The sequence below is a fragment of the Zalophus californianus genome, chromosome 15, assembly GCF_009762305.2.
Source record: "Zalophus californianus isolate mZalCal1 chromosome 15, mZalCal1.pri.v2, whole genome shotgun sequence".
Taxonomy (NCBI): Eukaryota; Metazoa; Chordata; class Mammalia; order Carnivora; family Otariidae; genus Zalophus; species Zalophus californianus.
The window spans coordinates 76579764-76601309 of NC_045609.1; the positions used below are offsets into that span (position 1 = coordinate 76579764).

A 21546-nucleotide genomic window follows, 5' to 3' on the forward strand; every position below is an offset into this window, starting at 1 on the left:
CTGGGCGAGGGGTGCAGATGCTCAGAGGAGGCTCTGTGGGATGGCCCTGGTGAAGATGAGCAGGTGGGGGGCACCATAGCCAAAGAGTTATCAGGCTCCGGGGACAGATATATACAGGGGGCTGGTGCTGAAGGCCCGTGTTTGTAGTGAGAAGTGTAACCCCCCAGTGGTCTGGAATGCTTTTCTGCGCCGCCAGTGCATTCTGTGCTCCTAGCAGAATTTCTGTGGAGGAACGCATTGTAAAGAGAAGGTTGCTGCTGAGCCGGGGAATTTAGAGAGAGTGTCTTAATCTAGCTTTGATGTATTGTGTTCAGAACATCAGCAAGCATATAATCAGATCCCTGCCAAAGTGAGCAGACTCTGGGATCACACCCCGCAGGGCTGGCTGCCTGTGGGGTCCACCTGTCTATGGGGTTTACCTGTCCAGCTGACCACGGCGTCCATACGGACCCGCCCCTCTCCCCTTGCCAGATTGGGATAGTTGAAGAGTTTAAGGCTCTCCGTGTGGTTGATAAAGCCCCTCCTCTGCGCTGCGGCCTGCCCAGTCTCCTCTCTGCTGTCTTTTTGCATTGCGCCCGTTCCCAGCTCTTTGCTCCTCTCCTGGGATACACTTCCAGCCTGGCCTCTCCCGGGCCCTGGCTCATCTAGACCTTTGTGTTATCCCATGGGGGCCAGCAGCCTGGCCAGAGGCCATTGTCTGCACTTGTGCCACCTGGGGGGCCCCCTCTGATAAGCATGCCCTACTCCCCTGTTTGGACATGACTCTTTTCTCCATTTATTCATTCATTTACCTGGAAGATATTTATTGAACACTCTTTGTTAGGCATTGGGCAAGGGATACTGTGGGGAGCAAGTCCCCTGCCTTCATGTCTTGTATTTAGTGGAGTAGATGAATAGAAAACAGTGTAAAAGCCAGATCACTGTGAGCCATGATAAATGCTGTGATAGAACAAGAAGTCAAGGTAGAGAATGTTAGAGAAGGGGTCAGACAGCTCTCTGAGGAGGCAGCCTGTGAGAGCAGCCACGGCTTTGACGGGAACCCACCAGCAGCACTGTTCTTTCTGTTCAGTGCTGGTGGCCCATCCAGCCCTGGCCAGGAAGAGTGGGCGGGTCTTGTCCTAAGGACCTGAACACTGAGACTCTCCTTTCCTTCCATGTGGATCGCATTGCCCATCCATCCCTCTGTCAACATTTGGGTAAAAAATTGACTTTTTTTTTTTTAAGATTTGTTTGGGGGAGAGAGTGCGAGTGAGTGGGGGGAGGGGCAGACTCCCCTCTGATCGGAGAGCCTGACGTGGAGCTTGATCTCAGGACCCATGAGATCATGAGATCACGGCCTGAGCCGAAACTAAGAGTCGGGCCCTTAACCAGCCACCCTGGTGCCGCAAAACATTGACTCTTTACCATGTTGGTTAGCTATGTAAATATGAGTTTTGAATTACTGTGTTTTTCATGGACTAAAAGTGATACATAGGTGACTCAGTATAATGTATGAGGAAAGTGCCTGGCATATTTTAGGGGTTTGAAAATATTTGAATGAATGAATGATGTCAGCAAACCAAGAAAAAGACATGATTTAGTGCCAGCTCTGGTGACTCCTCAGCCAGGCAGAGTGCTGTCAGTCAGTGGGGGTACAGCCCATGTGACGGGTGCTGGGTCACTCGCCCCAGGTGGAAAAGGGCTTTGGGAGGAGATCTGTTCTAAAAATAGCAGGGTTCCTCAAAAAATTAAACACAGGGTTACCATAGATCCAGCAATTCTCCTGGATGTGTAGGAGAAAGAACTGGAAATAGGGACGCAAAGAAGTATTTGCACCCATGTTCATAGCAGCACTATTCACAATAGCCAAAAGGTAAAAAATAACCCAAACACCCATCAGTGGATGAATGGGTAAACACAATGTGCATAGAGTAGGGTATCATTCAGCCTTAACAGGAAGGAAGTTCTAAGTTGTGCCACAACACGGACGAACCTTGAAAACATTATGCTGAGTGAGAGAAGCCAGACGCAAAAGGACAAACATTCTGTGATTTCACTTATACGAGGTACCTAGAATAAGCAAATTCATCAAGGCAAAAAGTAGAATGGTGGTTACCAGGGGTTGGAGACGGGGGTGGGGAGTTACTGTTTATAATTGGTACAAAATTTCAGTTTAGGAGGATGAAAAAGTTCTGGAAATGGATAGTAGTCATAAAACTCTGTGAATGTACTTAATGTTGCTGAATCATACACTTAAAAATGGCTAAAATGGCAAAAACAGGACACTGGTTTTTCTAAGTTGTTTTAAGTTTCAGTTTTCCTAATTTATAGTCTGATAGACTTAAAAAATAGCAGGAAGAATTCTCTTCGAATGCAACGATTCATATTTTTTGATGCTAACAAATGGCATATTTTCCTGTTCCATTAAAGGATATTTCCCTAAAAACAAGAGAGATCTTCACCAACCTGGAACCATTTTCAGAAGTTTCTGATGATGGAGAAAAGCTAGTTCTCAATTTTGAGGCCCTAAAGCAAAGACGATTTCCACCAGCAACAGAAAACTTCCTTTACCATCTAGCGGCAGCTGAGCAGATGCTGAAAATCTGACTGTGACGATGTATCACTGATGAATGATAGAAAGCTCTCTCACCACGATTATCCACTAACTATGTAAAATACTGAAAATAACAAAGAAAATGTTATATTTTTAACGATTTAAAGTATTGCGATTTGACCTGAAAAAGCCCTGAAACACATATGAAAACCCTTCCTATTTTCTCCTGATTGGTTTCCTGCCTGCAGTCAGTGTTGGACAAAGTGCTGTAACCACCATAAATAACATTAGCAATGGCGTGGCGTCCCGGAGTAAGAGAGAAAAAGCTCTGCCAAGTTCTTGTGCAAATCACAGCAAACCCAGAAGCCTTCATTATTATAAGTTCCAGTTGTCTCACTGCGTAATCACCAACTAACAGTTTATTTTCAGAAAGCTGCCTGAAATTTTGCTTTATATTCTTCTAGGAAGAACTTTTGTTCCTCATGAGGAACTCTACTTTCTGAGCCAGACTAAGTTTTCTGCAGAACAGTCTAGAAGATCATTCAGAAAAGATCCTGCAGTTGCACTTTCTTGTAAAAGAAAAGATTTTTTTTTCTTGGCCTTTGAACATTTTTGCCTATATTATGAGGATTTTGCATAAATTTTGTACTTGAGTAGACAACTTTAATAATCCATATTTATACTGTTGCAGAGGTAAGCATCTGGCAAACTTAAGCCACTAGTACTCTTTAATTAACCCTGTTGCTAGCAGTGTTCTTTTGAAAAAGATGCCAGTCCTTACATGGTAGAGTAAAAGAAGAAGCCCACTTTGGATGTAAATGTATGAGTGCGACAGCAACTCTCTGTAATTGCCTAGGCCAAGACCAGAGAGAGTCTTCAGACTTCAGTTAAGAGTAATTTGGCCACATAAGAAGGTAACTGTTCTTGTTCAGGTTATGTATCTTTTTCATAGTTGGAGACCTAAAAGTCACAAAATAAGCATGGAGGTCTAAATTATGTATTTGTTATTTTATTCTGTGTATTCAAATTAGTTATGAAAGGTTATTTTACACTCACTACTGTTGTCCTTAGAAATCTTACCTACCCGGAAAAATGTTTGTAAAAAAATCTTTATTAGATCTTTTATTCTTTGTGTTAGACATTTGTTGAGTAAAAATAAAAAATAGCCTTTTTCCCTCCCTCCTTGGGTGGGGGCACGGGAGGATGTGGAATGAAGTGATGTTTCTAAGGCAAACAATTGAAAATTAAATCTGCACTTTATGAAAATGAATATGAACATCTTTATCTCCCTCATTTTTTGTATTACTATATCAGCTAATGATGAACGTTGTTAAAGTTACAGATTATGATGCAGAAATAAAATGGAAATATTTTGATATTCTGTAACAGTTTTAGGCAGCTGAAGAATTGTGCCCTCTTTCTGTAACTTCGAACAAAAGATAAAACCCTTTTGTCAATGCAGATGTACTGGGGAGTTCTTACAAGACCTGTTTGAAAGTCAAGGGGTTCAGGCTTCCTCCTTCCACCCCTGGCTTGCCCCCTGCTCTTCCTGCCCTGGCCCTTCTCCCCCCACCCCCCACTTCCTAGGGCCCTCGCCCTTCTCCCTCCCCGACTTCCTAGGGCTGGCACTTCAGTGTCTTCTTTGAAAAGATGCTCTTGCATTTCTATTCTGTCACCTGTTAGTGGCTAAGCCTTTGTGTAAGTTTTGTTCTTTTTGTTTAGTGTACGCCTGTGGCTGTACTGAGCCATCTGGTGCAATTTTTTTTTTTTTTTTTTAAGTAGGCTCCATACCCAGCGTGGAGCTCAACGCGGGGCTTGAACTCACCACCCTGAGATCAAGACCTGAGCTGAGATCAAGAGTCAGACGCTTGACCGACTGAGCCACCCAGGTGCCCTGGTAGAACTTTTTTTTTTTTTTTTTTAACTTTTTGTTCTTGTAGGCTGTTGTGAAACCCTTTTAACCAAATTTGAAGATAACCTATGGGACCCTGAAAGCCACAGATAGATTCCTTGATGATTTGGGGCAGGGTATGTTGGAAACATTCCTCCAGTATGCCAATGTTTGGGTGCCTACTGTGCCGTGCACGGTGTTGTATCCTGGGGCTTCCCTGATGCACCAGACACACTTCCTGCTCTCGAGGCACACAGTTTACGGGGGTGCAGGGACAACAAGCAGGCTCTTCTGCTGCGGTGCGGCAAGTGCTAGACACGGTATGAGTGCTATGGGAGCACATAGAAGGGGCACCTAATTCAGTACTGTGAATCCTGGAAGGCTTCCTGGAGGGAGTGATGTCTAAGTCAGACCTGATGCATAAGCAAGAGTTAGCCTGGCAGGGGACAGCTGATATGAAGGTCCAGGAAGGAAAGACCATAGTCCATATGAGGAACGGGGTATTGGTCCAGAGTGAGGAAAAGGAGTGGCAAGAGATGAGGGAGGTTAAGGCTTTTGCCTGGCAGGGAATCTGGACTTGAACTAATGCACTGGGAGGCCAGCTAAGGCTTTTACGCAGGTGTCTGTCAGAGCAGGCCGGGGCACGGATTGGAGGAGCCGGAGGAGATGAGAGAGGAATACCGACAGGGGATGCTGTTGGACTGGGCAGGCTTGGGAAAGGGGCTTAGAGACCTGACACCTTGGGGCTCAGCTATGAAAGGCCTCGGGAGGGGAGGAGTAAGGGTGACACCAGTGCTCTTGGGTGATGTTACGTGGCGGTGAGGAGGAAAAGATGGCCTCAAGTGGCTATGTGGATGGCGGAGCGCCCGGTGCAGCAGGACAGGGGCCTGTGGCTCAGGGCGGCAAGCCCAGTGCTGGGTCTGAGCACCCAGCAGAGTGGCGGTCGAGCGTCTGGGTGGGGCCCGGAGGAGAGCAGTTTTAGCAGAGTGGAAGGCGGGGTGGAAAGGGTGAGGGGAGACAGTCTTTGACCAAATTTGGCTCTCGAAGGTTGTTTGCTTGTTTAATAAGGCTGGTGACTCACGGACTACAAAGGAGGGAGGCGGCCAGGAGGCCGGGCAACTGCAGAGCCAGGCCCGGAGGGGATCCGGCCGGAGGGGCCCAGAGCCGAGGGCACAGCTGGCCTTGCAAGGAGGCGGGAAGGCTGGGGGCCGGGAGGGGGGCGGTGTCAAGAGGCCTGCAGATTTGGTGCCAGGAGGCTCTGTTGCTGGCCAGTCGTTTTGGTTTTCACCGCGAAGGAGGCAGGGTCACAGACCGGTGGGGGCAGAGGAGGAGATGGGTGGCTGAGGGCAGAGATGTGAAGCAGTCCAAAACGGGAGGAAGCTGAGGAGGGAGACAGGGTGGCTTTGGGGCTCGGAGGCCTTTAGTGCTCACCAGAGGTTCCTGTTTACCTTGAGATGGGCCACCAGTGGAATGCCCGGGCCCTGGGCATGGTGGACCCTTCTTGATTTTTTCGAACACTCAACTTTTGGTAAGTTTATTAGTCATTTCACAGTGTCCTTCAGAGGCTGATGAACACAGAAAATAAAAATGGACTCTTCTATCAGCCGTTCTTTCGGCAGCCCATGGGGGTGGGTCAGACAGGACGGCCTCTCCTTTCTCTTCCCTTCTTCCATCCAGGCTCGAAAGCCCAGGCACCAGCCTTGAAACGGCCGTGGCCTGTGTAATTCTAAGGCAACCTGTGGGCGCAGACACCTCGGGTTCCAGACCTCCCGCAGAGTTCTCCAATCGGACACCTCGAGCAGAGAGGAAGGTGTTCAAGCAGGAACCAACCAAATTCACCGAAAACAACACATTCCTACACCCCTCTGTTATAGAAGAGTTCTGTTTCTTCTGTTGCGGACTGAATTTCCTTTTCAAGTTCACTGCACTGTATCTGAAAAACAAAGTCAAACTCTTCATTTTTTTTTTTTAAGACTTTCCTTGCCTTTAAAGTTTAAAAAAAAAATTCAGAAAGCATCTGTTTCCCAGTCCCACATTTTTCAGTGATGTCCAATCTATTGCACAACACATGACTTCCGAAACACTTTGTTATGGAGAATTTTAAATATGAACAAATGCAGAAAGAATATAATGAACCCTCATATACTCATCACTCCAGTTTATTAACAATCTGCCAGTCTTCTTTCATCCAGCATACCCAGCTTGGGGGTATTTTCTGGAGTATCTGAAGGCAACTCTCAGATCTGCCATTTTACCTACAAATACTTCAGTGGGAAATTCCAAAAGATAAAGACTTTGTTATGTAACTGCTCTGCTGTCATCACACCTAACAAAATCAACAACAGTCCCCTAATACCCAGCCACATTTCTAGCCTAGCAAGGGGGCAGAAGTACTAGCTGAGAGTGGCAGGCAGGGGCGGCTTATCCGAAAAGGAGTTTTGCAGGGGGACAAGCTTTCCTGTTAAGGTCCTTGAATTTCGAGACCAGAAGGTCGCTGCAGCCTGTGGTATGTCTGAGAAGAATATCCTGGTCTCGGGATTTCTCGACAAGCAGAGCTGGCCACCCTAGGCCAGACAAGGAGGCAGGACCCCCACTGGCTCAGGACCACCATTCAGGCACCTCTGGGTCCACCTTGGATCAACAAGGTATTTTCAAGGTCCAGCAAATGCTAAGACTTAACTTGGCTGTTGGTGGGGAGAGGCTCGAGAGGCGAGATGGACTCCATTTCCTGCCTCTACTCTGGCCCCCAAGAGCCCCTTCAAGCCTTACAGGACCCACCTGCTGCCTTCAGAGTACAGCCTGCTTCCTCAGGCTGGCCGTGCGCATCCTGTCATCTGGCCCCAAGCATCTTGCCAGTCACACTCAGCCACATGTGCCCAGCTACAGTGGATCCCTCAGCTCTCCTATACGCCCCACTTGGAATGCCCTCTTCCCTCCCCGATCTCTGCCTGTTCAAATCCATCCATGTCCAAAGCTTCCCTCTTCCATGCAGCCTTCCTGGATCAGCTGGCAATTCTCTTCTTTCCCTAATTTCCCCATGGCCTTTCAGTCATGTTTACTTTCTAGCAAGTAAGCATTATTTCCATATGTGACACATTACCCTTTCTGCAAAAACCTGTAGCATCTGCCCCACCTGCTCTCTTCTACGGCAGCAGAATTTTAAGTAGGTCCAGAATAAGACCTCATTCCCCAGCTTCCCTTGCACTAAGGCTTTGGCCACATGACTAAGTTCTGGCCAATGCGCCAGAAGTGGAAGTGCCACCTGGTCAAGTGGAATGAGGAAGGTGCCATCTTGCACCCTGAAGATGGGGCCCAACCATAGGGATGGTGGCCTGCTGAGCTGGAAGGAATTAGCCCCCTGGGGACTCTATGACACATAGCTTCCTTACTGGGCTGCCTACCTCACTGTAGAGAGCAAAATGGAGTCTCTCATGTCAAATGGGAGCCTGTGAGGCAATGATGCAAGCAATTAAAGGTACGAGGCTAAACATACCAGCTACGAGGTATTGCGGGGACCAGCATCAGCTGACACCCCAGAACTGGTAACAAGCAGAAGCAGAGGAGGTCTACAGGGGCCCAGGACCGAATGAATCCATCCATCCATCCATTCATTTATTTGAGAAAGACAGCACGTGAGCGGGAGGTGGGGGGCAGAGGGAAAGAATCTTGAGCAGGCTCCATGCCCAGTGCTGGGTTTGCTCTCACAAGTCAGAAGCTTAACCGACTGAGCCACCCAGGTGCTTCCCAATTAAATCCCTTTTAAAAGGGGAGAATTTTGGGGGCGCCTGGGTGGCTCAGTTAAGCGACTGCCTTCGGCTCAGGTCATGATCCTGGAGTCCCAGGATCGAGTCCCACATCGGGCTCCCTGCTCAGCAGGGAGTCTGCTTCTCTGACCCTCTTCCCTCTTGTGCTCTCTATCTCTCATTCTCTCTCTCTCAAATAAATAAAATCTTTAAAAAAAATAAATAAAAAATAAAAAAATAAAAGGGGAGAATTTTTGCAGCAAGCTGTTAGACTCTTCAAACGTGACCCCTCTATGTCTGACCACTTAAAAAAGGCATCTGCTGCCGAAGGCTCTGCCAGATCTCTGAACAGAACTGAGATCCTTCCCTGCTTGAACATCAGAAGCAGCAAGTGCCGAGGAGCTGACCCGGACCCGACTGGGGCCTCGTGTCAACTGCGCATCCACAGACTGCCTTGGCGTTTGGTTCGTTAACTTCTTACACCCTTCTGTTATCTTGTCTGTTGTGTGGCCTGTCTTATGTTCTGCTCGGTGCGCTGTGTAAGGAGCCAAGTTTTATCACCTGGTGAAATGTCAATGAGTTTGGAATCCCGAACCTGCTTTATCATTGTGATTAACTCTGCTTTATGACTGAATCAAGCTGACGTTGTGCAAAGGCACACCTCGTGTGTGCACCTGCGTAGCGTGCTTATGACACCCACACTTTTATGTGAAGGAGAAATAAACCTTCACCTTGTTAAGGTCACTGTTATTCTGATTTCAGTTCCAACCAAATGTAATCCTAGTTGATAGGGAGCCCTTTCTTTCCTCCCCCCTGGCTACTGGCATTAAAGCTAAACCACACATATGGGTGCCCCCCGCCCCGGTCCCTTTCTCTTCACTTCCCCCCGTCTGAATGCTCACAGGTTCTAACTTGTCCAATTCAACTGTCTCTCTAACCGACTACCATGGACTTACTCCAAATCCCCCATCACCTCCAGCCAGAAAACTTCTACGGCCCCTCAACTGTCCTCCCAGCCTCCAGGACTGGCCCCACCGACAGCCTGGCATCCAAAGGGTGATATTTCTGAAATACAACCTGACTAAGCCACTCCCCCCTTGAAACCTCTCCTCCATCGTCTATCACCGTGGGGGGCCTGTGAGGTCCTTCACCAGCTGGCCTCGCCACTCCACAGCCGCACGACCCACAGGGGAATCTCATCTTCTCCCGTGCCCCAGGCTCCTCATCTGTAAAGTGGGAAAATGAACGTTGTCTTCAAATGAAGACGAGAGACTGCTTGGCAGAGTCCCCAGGACACAGAAGGTGCTGGATAAACAGAAGTTACACTTGTTAGCCTCCCCTGCCACTGCCCCCAGCCCCCGACTGTCAACGCTGCCTCTGTCGTGCCCACACTGCCCCGGTGCTTGTCTGTGTCCCCCGCAATCCCACTGTGTCTGCGGCTACCCGTGTGCGGGGGTCTCTCCCTCACTGGCCCGATGACCCAAACACATGCATTCAGCCCTGTCACTTTAAGTCTAGTGGCCACCTGACTCAGGGAGGCCGGCGAGAGTGGCGGCGGTGAAGCGGAGAGGGTTGCTCTGGCCACTGGCGGGCTGTCCTGGATCTTGCCTTTCCATAAGAAGGGTGACCTCGTGCCAGAGAAAGCAGCCACGAGCCAAGGACCAAAATGCTATCACAGAGTAAGGAACCGAGTTACTCCTAACATTGCAAAAGTGAATCCCACGACCCATGATGACACATACAAGACAAACTAGAAAGATACCCAATTACCTAACCACAAACTCGTTGATTCTAGATTATGACTCCCCCATGCCAGCAAAGGGAGCTCTGCAAAAGATTCTTCCCTTGGACTTCTTAAAGCACACCACCCCCACCCCCAGCCAGGTCAGGATTCCTGGGCTCTGTGGTTCCACCTCCCCCTAGGTCCCCACACCAAAGCCCGTGGTGGCCACATGCCATTGCTTTCTCAGAGCTACTCAAGGGCAAGACCCCGTTTACTCAGGGCTGACCCCAGCACCTTACTTCCAGTCCGCCAGGGGAGGCCCTCTGTAAGTGTGTGTGGACTGAATCCAAGAGCCCAGGGGGAAGCGAGATCAAGGAAGCAGGGCAGCAGGAATTCCCCCAGGATTTAAAGACTTTTGTCAGTGACCTAACCTGCAGATCAGCCACCTGCTTCACTCTGAGTACCAGTGCAATCCAAGATAAGTATTCGCAAAAGGGTTCACTGTTACTGTAATCTTACTGCGACAAACCATGTTCTAATAGGTGGGCCTGGGAAGGTTAAAAATATTTTCTAACAGTTTATTTTAATGAGAAGCTGCCCACCCCATTCTGTCCCTCAGCACCCTCAGAGTTCAGCAACCTAAGATAACTTCAAGTTTCTCTTATGTGCTAGCAGAGTTGCCCGAGTTAATGATTCTGTGAACCTAAAATTACATAAGTTCGGTTTGGAACAAGTTCATTCCAGAAATTTAAATACTTTTATAGACATCACTGATTTTTAACTTCAGTGGCAGAAACAAGCATTTAAAATTTCCAGCTAAGAAATGCCAGAAATCAGTAATCTCTATTACATCAGCAATGTCCTCAATAGCAGCAACAACCCTTTGCAGAGATACTACTATCGTCAATTCTCTTTAACAGATATGGAAACTGAATCTCAGAGAATTTAAGCAGATTGACCAAGGTCATGGAGAGGGTGGGAATCTGAATCTAGGTCGTCTGACTCATCATAAATTAGAATATATCCCAGTTGATACAACTGCACTAACACAGTAATCATTAGCTTCATGTGGGTACACAACTTAAAGTAAAAATTCAGTTCCTCAGTCATGTCAGCCACATGGCAGGTGCTCAACAGCCATTCGTGGCTAGTGGCTGCCATGTGAGCACACAGCTAAAACATGTCCATCACTGCAGAAAGTTCCATTGCATGGGGCATCACTATGGAATATTAGGAAGTATTTAAAATATCTCAAAGGTTTTCTCTTCCTTCTCGTGCTGTCTCTCATTCTCTCTCTCTCAAATAAATAAATAAAATCTTTAAAAAAAAAAAAAAAAGGGCGCCTGGGTGGCTCAGTTGGTTAAGCAACTGCCTTCGGCTCAGGTCATGATCCTGGAGTCCCGGGATCGAGTCCCACATCGGGCTCCCTGCTCGGCAGGAAGTCTGCTTCTCCCTCTGACCCTCTTCCTTCTCGTGCTCTCTGTCTCTCATTCTCTCTCTCTCAAATAAATAAAATCTTTAAAAAAATAAAATAAAATAAAATAAAATATCTCAAAGGTTTTTAAATGTCCCAGAAAAATGCTTCTGATATACCACTAAGAAAAACAGAATCCAAAACTGTGGAAGTGATCTGAGGGGTGGGATTAAATAAAGTTATTTTTATAACTTTTGAAAACTTTGCAGATTTTTTAGAAGTATTTATCTTACTCTTACAACAAGGAGAAGAAAAAGGGTTTTGAGTTTTTGTTTTTTGTTTTTTTGAGAGATTTGAAGAGGGGGCACTTACCCGTTCAATTTGTGGGAACATACTAAAAGAAACCGGCACCATCAGTCCCATTACTAAGACGGTACAAGACAGCTTGAAGGTCCATAATGACCATGGGTATTGCCGGAAAAACCGGGTCCTGTAAGAGACAAGGTTACCAGGCATTTCTAGAGGCTGGCCCTCGGCTCGGACAGTCTGGTGTGCAGCTGCTGGCCCACGCCCTGGTTCCCCTCACCCACAAACATGTGATACCAGCAGCCTCACTGTGCGTCAGGCCCGCGGTTAAGAACTTCATGGGCACTGCCCTTTTGATCCCCCACAACCCTTTTGAGGTCCGTGCTATCATCACCCCCTTCACACAAACGAGGACACAGCCACTGCCTGGTTAAGTCCAAAATCCTACGGCTCAAGAGTGACAGGCCAGATTCTAGATGCTGGGCTCTGCTGACACGGATGGGACATTCTGCCCCTGACCTCTGAGGGTGTGAGAGACAGCGAGGGAAGATGCAAAGAAGCCCAGCCTGGGAGTCAGAGACCCAGGGTCCCGGGTCTGGCTGGGGTCGGCACCGATAGACCAGGTGTCTTGGGCGAGTCACTTCCCCGTTCTGAGCCTTGGGTTTCTTCACAAGCAGGATGCAAGGGCTGAGTCAGAAGAGCCACCGAGGTCACTCCGGCATGGATACTGTTGTGGCTGTGGGGGCCACTGGGAAATGAGCGCCATCTCTCCCCCCAGGTAGCCGGTGCCTCAATGTGGGCTCTAAGGGACAGACTGGAGGACCCCAGCTTCCAAAGGCGCCCCAGCTCTGACCCAGCCAGAGTGGTCCAGGAAGAGCCTGGGCCAGCAGAAGTCTCCACCCCCATCCAACCGGTGGACCACGGGAAGTAACACTTGGCTCTAAGCAGCATGCTGCTATTTCTTGAAAATGCGATCCTTACGGGTTCCTAACAAAGGCTTCCTAGCTCGCCACACTGGACAGAGGGGATTGGTTCAGGTGACCCCATCTGGGCCAACGGAATCCCTCCCTGGGAGTCTGGGAACTGAGTGGAAGACATTCTCTGCCTTCGCTGGGGTTTGCTTTGTTTTTCATCCCTCATCAGGACACTTGGAGGATATGAGCTGGGAGGTGTTGGCAGTCATGTCCCTCAGCAACACGAAGAAGCCAGTGTGTGGCAGGATAGAGGAAGCTGACACCATGAAGATGAGGAGGAGAAGAGCTTCTGCTCGGCGACCACAGGCTACATGAGCCCCCCGCCCGCAGCCAGGATCTAAACCAACACATCTGCCTTCTGGCCTGAGCCACTGCATGTTGGGTTTCTCACACCAGCTGGTCCCTAGGCCTTCCTCCTAATTAGGCCACTTCTTGCTTCTCAGAAGGGATGATGGTCCACTAAATCTGGGCCATTTAGGCTAACTTAACACATGCTTGCCATGAAGGAGGAAGACAGGCTAGAGCAATCCTCACAGCACATCGGAGCTGGGAGAACCTGCAAATCACCTCAGCTCGGTGTTCAAGACCCGAGGGGCCATGCCTCAGCAGGTGCTGGGACATGCCCGGGAACACAAAGCCAACTGAAGACAGGGCCTGGGCGAGAGACCAGGGTTGAGGAACGTGCACATCTGGATTTCCACGCCTGCCCCCAAATCAATCCTACTGTCTAAGCTGTGACAAAGAGAGTTTAGTGGGAAGACAACTGAACAAACTTCTTCCTATCCCTCCCATCAGGTTCAGTGTTTGACAAGGTTTGTAAGGATTTTGAGTGGCGAATGTTTATTCCTACCTAGGGAGATGAGCATGCATCTTACCTTACAAAAAAGTGCGAGAAGACTTCAGGGATGAAAGCTGAGGTCCCAAACAGCACTACTCTGGATGTTGCTGTATCTTTAACGGCCTAGCAGAAATGGAAAGGAAGCATCTTAGCACATGGAGTTAGACCATTTCCAGGGATCCTGCCACTCAAGACAGAGATGAGCAAACAGCAGCTCTCCTCTCTCACTTAGAAAAATACTGCGCATAGAGAGGTGGAGGCAGCCCCTCCATGCACAGAGCTGGAGGACGGCTGGGCTTGGTGCTGGGACTTACCTCCCGCTGACTCCACCGTGGTCTCCCCATCGGTCTGCCAACCACCCCATCACTGAGTACAAGCAAAGGCAGCTTATAGAAAAATCGTTCCCTCAGTGGGAACGCTGGATTTGCCACTGAGGACTGCTGCTTGTTTTCCTTTCAATCCAGGAATCTGACACTGGCCTCCTGATCCTGAGCAGCTCCCCAGTTACCCCTTCGAGTGGAGGAACCCTCCAGAAGTCCAGCTCAGAGCGCACTGGTGTGGCATCACACCCACATGGACCATGCACCTATATGCACCCACCTTTTGCTTGTCATTAAGTGTGCTATAAAATCTTACTTTGCACAAACATGCATAGCTTATAACGTTTTGTCATCTGTCCTGTAACACACACTACTCTACATATTGAGCATTTAGACATGTCATTGACCGTATGGGTTATATGCACAAAGCCACACATACTCAAGTGCAATGTAAGAGAGACTCTCAAGGGAAATCCTGACCATAGATGACACTCACATGTTAACTTCAGAAGCCAAGCCCTGGGTAAGTTACAACTCTCCATTACAGCACTGCTGTGCACGAGATGAATAGGCACACACTCCGCCAGCCCCTTCCAACCCTCTCTTCCACTTTTGGCTTCCTAGGACAGGGCTACAGCCTGCCTTCGGGGCTCCTCTCCCCTGCTCGGCAGCCCTGCTCTCTGCTTCTTACACTGACTCAGCTCATCCGATTCCTCTGCAGGGAACGCCTTTCCCCATGGGGACAGAGGGGCCAAGGAGGGTGGCTCTTAAAAAATACACTTTAGGGGGCACCTGGGGGGCTCCGTCGGTGACGTGTATGCCTTTGACTCAGGTCGTGATCTCCGGGTCCTGGGATCGAGCCCCGCGACGGGCTCCCTGCTCAGCGGTAAGCCTGCTTCTCCCTCTCCCTCTGCCCCTCCCCCCACCTCGTGTGGCTCTCACGCGTGCGCTCTCAAATAAAATGAATAAAATCTTAAATAAATAAACTTTCAGGAATATAAAATAAAACCGCTCCACTTAAGTAAGAGAAAAGTGGCTGCTGAGGGTGGTGTGATTCAGTGGGGCTGTCCGGCTGTGTTCGAACCGGACACCCGTCCTGAGGGGCACCAGGCCCAGCCAAGGGAAAACAGTACGTTTTGGCCCCTGAAATCTGATCAAAGGTGCCCTATTACAATCAGATACTGCTGGTTGCGTACTTTCTGAAATTTTAGCCAAAGACAATAGACTGTTTGGTGACGGAAATGATGAAAGAATGCTTATGCTTACGCACAGTTGCAGACTCTGTTCTTCAAAGATAAACTTAAAACAGGAAAGGAAAAAAAAAAAGCAGAGCATCAAATCTTTCTTTTACCCTAACTCGGCCTTCATGCAGAAAATGGAAGTTTCGGGGCGCCTGGGTGGCTCAGTCGTTAGGCGTCTGCCTTCGGCTCAGGTCCCGATCCCAGAGTCCTAGGATCGAGCCCCGCATCGGGCTCCCCGCTCCGCGGGAGGCCTGCTTCTCCCTCTCCCACTCCCCCTGCTTGTGTTCCCTCTCCCGCTGTGTCTCTGTCAAATAAAGAAATAAAATCTTTAAAAAAAAAAAAAAAAAAGAAAAGAAAATGGATGTTTCTCCCGGAGAGACGGACTAGATAACCAGAGAGCCCGCGGGGGCCCGAGGCCGCGGCCTCTTCTGAGAGGCTGCGCACTCGGGCCTCCCAGAGAGAAGCGAGCCTGCGGCTGAGGGCGTGGCCGAGCGGCTGAGGGCGTGGCCGTGGCCAAGCTGAGCCTAGCCCAGCACCTGGTCAGGCGCCTCGTGCGGCGGGGCTACTCACCAATTAAACACCTGCTCTCACTCTTCTCTTCAGCTGTGTGCACAGTTCACAGCAGCCCTAACACCCTGCAGGTAAAGGGAGCTGAGGAGAAACGCAAACTGACGTCCACATGAAGACCTGTGCACGTCCAGAGCAGCATTATGCAGAACAGCCCCAGACTGGACACAGTCCAGATACCCCCGGCCCGGGGAAGGGATACGCAGATGTGGTCGGTACATCCATACATGCAACGCTGCTCGGCAGTAAAAAGCAACAGACGGTTGGTAGGTACACGGTACAGGTGGGTGAACCACAGAAGTGAAAGGAGTGAGACATAAAAAACACTTGTACGAGTCACTTACATGAAATTTCTGAAAAGTCAAAACTATGAATACATAAAGCAAATCAGTGTTTCTCTGGGGCCGGGGGGTGGGCGAAGGGAGTGACTCAGTGGGCACGAGGGAAATTTTTAGGATGAATACGTTCTAAATTTGGACCGTGGTGACAGCTGCATAACTGCTTACATTTACTAAAACTCATCAAACTATACTCTCAAAAAGGGCTAATTTTATAGTACATAAATTATCTCTCAATAAAAAGGTCTCATTAGGGTGGCTCTTAGGCACAAAACCTTTATTTCAAAAGCGAGCTATTTTATTTTTGGCAGCTACTTCTCCCCTTATCTGTAATCACTGTGTCTCTACTATAATTCATTTAGGAAGGTGGCCACTATTTTCAGACATGCCACTGAATAAATGGTCTGGCAGGAATCCGGTGGCACACATGTGATGGTTTATAATCCAGCTTTGTGACTCGCAGATAGGGTTTAGTGGAATATGCTTTGTGAGCGGAACAATGATGTATTTACTGACTGAACGAGCAGCCATCTTTTCTAACCTCCTGCCAACACATGGGGCAGGAGATGTCCCGAAGGCAGGCCCCTCGGAGGCAGACACTGTGAAAAGCGGTTCTGTGCTGTTCCTCATGCCATTTGCATACAACTGCCTCACATTCCATTCTTTAGCTAACGTCACTTCACAGAAACAAAAAAAAAATCTCACCTGCTGAAAAAGTATCATTAAAAAAGTCCACACCCAAAACAAGACCACCCTAGGTTGTTCCAGTTTTGTTAAGCTGACTGTTAGCAGAAGCCATTGTACTGAACTGATCAAAATAATAAACTATTTAATAATAAACCTTATTAAAAATTCAGGCCTGTTAGAGGCATTCTGCTCAGAGCACTGGATTTCCTCAGGCCATTTTTTTAAGATTTTATTTTCCTTACTCATAAGTTTAAGGCACTTTTAAGATTTTATTTATTGGGGCGCCTGGGTGGCTCAGTTAAGCGGCTGCCTTCAGCTCAGGTCATGATCCCAGGGTCCTGGGATCGAGCCCCCCATCAGGCTCCCTGCTCAGCGAGAAGCCTGCTTCTCCCTCTGCCTGCCACTTCCCTGCTTGTGCTCTCTCTCTGTCAAATAAATAAATATTTAAAAAAAAAGATTTTATTTATTTGAGAGAGAACTCACGTGCAAGCACAAGCAGGGGGAGAGGCAGAGGGAGAGAGAAGGGGAGAAGCAGGCTCCCCGCTGAGCAGGGAGTCAGACGGGGCTGGATCCCAAGACCCCGGGATCATGGCCTGAGCTGAAGGCAGACACTTAAACCACTGAGCCACCCAGGCGCCCCTGGCCATTCTTGATAGCAAACTGGTCCTTAAAGATGAAGACTGTAAGAAAATCTGCTGTGAGGTGGAAAAGGAACGTTTCTCTTAAACCCAGAGAGGGACTCCACTGACATCCACAAGCACAGAGCAGCCTGTGGGGCGGATGCTGAGCTGGAAGAACAGGATCTCACCCTCAGAGAGCGGCCTCGCATTTGGCGGAGGCCCATCGGTGGTGGTCGGTCATACATGTCAATCTGGTTAGGCTAGAGCACCCAGAAATTTGATCAAACACAAACTGCTGTGCTGCCATGTAGATGTGGCTAACATCTACAATCAGTTGACTTTAAATAAGATTACCTTCCATAGTGTGAATGGGCCTCATTTAATCAGTTGGAAAACCCTGAGAGCAAAATCTAGAAGGTTTTCCCAAAGAAGAAATTCTGCCTGAAGACCACAGCATGGGCTCCTGAGTTTCTAGCCTGCAGATGGGGCCAACACTTGACTAGCCTACGAGCCCTACAGTTGCATGAGCCAATTACAATCAATCAATCAATCAATCTCCTATTGGTTCTGTTTCTCTGGAGAACCCAGACTAATGCACCATCTTTTTTTTTTTTTTTAAAGATTTTATTTATTTATTTGACAGAGAGAGAGACAGCGAGAGAGGGAGCACAAGCAGGGGGAGCGGGAGAGGAAGCAGCAGGCTTCCCACCGAGCAGGGAGCCCGATGCGGGGCTTGATCCCAGGACCTGGGATGCCTAACAACTGAGCCACCCACGCGCCCCTAGTGCACCATCTTTTAAACATCATGGTGCAAAATGTAAAACTGCCCCCTCTGCATAGTGAGGGAACACAGGGTAGGGAAAGGTCTAAGGGAGACAGGACTTTGTTCCCAGCTCTCAGACAACTCCATGCTCTCCCCAAAAGGCAAGCCTGCTTTCCATAGTGTCCCCTTACCTTTGTCCCGGCTTTTCTGGAATAGCCCATGACATTGCCTTCCTTATCCATGACTTCAATGCCTCGAATGGGCTCCAGACTTCGGGCTGCGACAACATTCATTGCGCTGATGTGGGCTGTGTATGTGAAGAAGAAAATGCACAACAGAGGGCGAGTTTGGTCCAGTGAAGGAACATCCTTACTGGTGTCAAGCATCTTTCTCCGATGGCTAGGCTGCCCCGACCCTCAAGTGGTCAGCCGGCATGTGCTGGCCAATCTCGCTCCGTCCGGGGGCTGCAGAGCTGGGTCAGAACCGCTGGCCTCCTAGTCCTGGGTCCGGCCAGGCTCCAGCCCCCCCGACGGGATTCCAGGACAAATCCCTGGGTCCTTGAAATACAGCCCCCTTCTTTGCTTTAGCTGGTCTGACCAGGCTTCTATAACGTTCTCCCCGATTTTACCACTGAGATCATTCTGCCAACTCTTCAAACTGTTACGATTTCCAAACTCAAATGTGGAATGTGAACTACTGAACTTGCAGGCTGGCAAACTTCAAACAGTTGGCTAGTATCTCTGTCACTTCCACCGGAGTTGGCCCACCAGATTGGAGCCCCCCAGGCTGCCGCCTCCTCCGTGGGTGACCCTAGGACAGTTCCTTCAAGTGCCCCTGCCTCAGCCTCCCTATCTGGAAATGGAATAATGACATTGCTACCCACACGTTTTTGGCAAGACGAAGTGAAATTAAACATGCAGAGGGCTGGCACCGTCTTTAGAGCGAGTTTGTGTTCCCAGGCTCGTGTTCACCCTTTGACAATGGAAAGCAGAGCGACAGAGCAAGGACCAAGGACCAAGGACCTAACGTGGACCTGGAGGCCCCGGGAAGCTGCAAACAGCAGCTGTCAACAGTCACCATGTGGCCAAGGGACTGGACTGTCCCTGAAGATGTAGGGAGACTCAAGGACCACAAAGATCACATGCTTCCTGCTTACTGAGAATGACGACGGGAAGGGCTTTTTTCAACAGAACGTGATTCAGCCGCATCTGGAGCAAACGAGGGAATAACTAGAAGAAGAGAGAAAACTCGTCACTGCAAAGGAAGCAAAGTCAACTGAACACACTCAGTAGCACAGAGCTGGCGTCAACCTAGTTCCTATCCCAGGTCAGGCCACCGCAAGAGCTCCGTGTGTTATTTTTTAATTCTTGCAACACTGAGGTGTTCGCCCGATCATCAGAGGCACACACGGAGGCTTAGGGAGGTAACTTGCCCGGAGTCTCAGAGCTGCTAAGAATTTGAGCCAGGAGGCCAACCCGGCTTATCTGACTCTAATGTCTGTATTTTTAACCATCAGTGTCCTGACATCCCAGGCAATATACAACTTGTATAACATGTTCATGTAGCCTAAGTAAAATTTTTAAAAAGGTAAGAATACTAAGTATATGCCTAGAAACTTGGGGTACTCGTATGCTTCCTTAGGGGGTGATGGGATTACAGGTGACCATTGCCCTTCTTATCTCTTAGCCATACTTTCTTTCTTTCTTTAAAGATTTTATTTATTTATTTGACACAGAGAGAAGGAGAGCCCAAGCAGGGGGAGCAGCAGAGGGGGAGGGAGAAGCAGGCTTCCCGCTGAGCAGGGAGCCCAATGCGGGGCTCGATCCCAGGACCCTGGGATCATGACCTGAGCCGAAGGCAGACGCTTAACCAACTGAGCTACCTAGGCACCCCTTAGCCATACTTTCTAAATAGTTTAACTTGAAACAAATTTGTAATTCAGAATAGTTTCTTTTGTTCTGAGGAATAAAAAAGATTTGATAGATTCTTATTTTTTTATTTTTATTTTTTTTAAGATTTTATTTATTTATTTGAGAGAGAATGAGTGATAGAGAGCATGAGAGGGAAGAGGGTCAGAGGGAGAAGCAGACTCCCCGCCGAGCAGGGCAGTCTCGATCCCAGGACTCCGGGACCACGACCCGAGCTGAAGGCAGCCGCTTAACCATCTGAGCCACCCAGGCGCCCCGATTTGATAGATTCTTAAAAATACCCACTCCAAAAAAGGAGGAAGAGGCAATCACTCCTGTCCCTAGTAACACACTCTCATGTAGGCGACGATTCTAAGGAAGAAACAAAAGTATGTATTCAGCAAACACCACGGTTTTACCCAGGAAGGATTATTAAAACAAACAAACTCCAAAAGAAGTAACACAGAATTGCATATCCCCTGGGCCTCATAATACTCACATAACTTGCGTTTCCATTGACAATGTTGAACGCTGTAGTGTAGGTATAGAAGGAAATCTGCAGAAAGACAGGCACGTAGATCACACACTATGGTCATTCGAGCACAACAGAACTCAGGAATCATGAAATAGAAATAGTTTTTACCTGAGGTAAAATCAGGGACTTCAGACTTTTTACTGACAGCATTGAGAAAAATATCTTTTAAGAAAATAAAGCAGAGTTTTAAGTTTTTGGAGGGGAGGGAGAACTTGCTGGAGGGTGGGGGCAAAGAACTTCCCAGGGGAGACACTGCGCTGAGCACCCCACTCTCCCCAGGCGCTGGGACAAGGAGGCTACCGGGCGGTGTGAGCAATGCTCAGCAAACACCCACAGGACATTGAGGACACCCGGAGGGGGCGGGGGGTGTCTCACAGTGGTCCCTGCTTCCAAGATGTGCGATGCGGCAGGGCAGGGCAGCTGAGGAGTACACACTCACGAGTGGACACAGACACAGGGCAGGTGTGGAGGAAGTGACGGAGGAAGGCTGTCCCTTTGTGAGAGCACCTCGTGAGAGTCAAGGTGGGACCGCCTCGCTGGGGGGCAGTTCCAGGTCCCAGGTGAGGGCGTGTATGGGGGAGGAGGCTTAAGGGAGAGAAGGTAATGGACTATTCTGTGTGCTTGAGGCAGGGAGCCTGTCGTCCATCTCCTCGGAAGTGCTCTGCACACCCGAGGCATCCCAAGAAAGGAAAACCTTGTGACACAGGGACCTTCAAGAGGCGCCTGACTGGGTAAGTGTGCGGGCGGGGTGAAGGCATGCGAGTAGCAGACAAGGGTCAGAGGTGGGGAGTCCACAGCCGTCTCCCAGGCCGTGGCGGGACAGGGGTCCAGAGTTGGAGGTCACAAACCACTGAGGTTAGGAGACGAGCGACATCTTCCTACACCGGGGGTCTCAAGCCGACTCACCATGGGCGCCGTGAAAGGTAGGAGAGCTGGCAAAGAAGAGAAGCGGATCAGTGACCGCCGCTGCCCAGGCGGAGGGAAGAAGCCAGAAAGGGGAGTCGCCCACCCAAGAACCTTCCCTCTGGCACCCTGAAGGCACGGATGCCAAAGGACAGTCTTTACTCATTCTTTTATTTCTCCTAATAATAACTATGTGCATACAGCTAGCATTTCAGTCAGCACTGTCCAGAAAGACCTAACGAG

The 21546-nt window shown here is 49.0% G+C and overlaps 2 protein-coding genes across 6 annotated transcripts in view; one reads left to right on the forward strand and one right to left on the reverse strand.

The window, feature by feature from the left end:
* DENND10 (DENN domain containing 10) overlaps positions 1-3803 on the forward strand; it is a 20430-nt gene extending 16627 nt beyond the window's left edge. For all 4 annotated transcript variants that reach the window (XM_027593280.2, XM_027593290.2, XM_027593300.2 and 1 more), the window contains one exon: positions 2410-3803. In XM_027593280.2, coding sequence (XP_027449081.1) covers positions 2410-2586 — 177 coding nt within the window. In that variant the 3' untranslated portion in view covers positions 2587-3803. The remainder of the gene's footprint in view (positions 1-2409) is intronic.
* Positions 2982-21546, reverse strand: part of SFXN4 (sideroflexin 4) — a 25953-nt gene continuing 7388 nt past the window's right edge. For both annotated transcript variants that reach the window (XM_027593320.1, XM_027593328.1), the window contains 9 exons: positions 21307-21332; positions 20509-20562; positions 20365-20421; positions 20172-20237; positions 19115-19187; positions 18150-18265; positions 13460-13545; positions 11677-11794; positions 2982-6357 (listed from right to left, as the gene is read on the reverse strand). In XM_027593320.1, the coding sequence (XP_027449121.1) occupies positions 6280-6357; positions 11677-11794; positions 13460-13545; positions 18150-18265; positions 19115-19187; positions 20172-20237; positions 20365-20421; positions 20509-20562; positions 21307-21332 (674 nt within the window). In that variant the 3' untranslated portion in view covers positions 2982-6279. The remainder of the gene's footprint in view (positions 6358-11676; positions 11795-13459; positions 13546-18149; positions 18266-19114; positions 19188-20171; positions 20238-20364; positions 20422-20508; positions 20563-21306; positions 21333-21546) is intronic.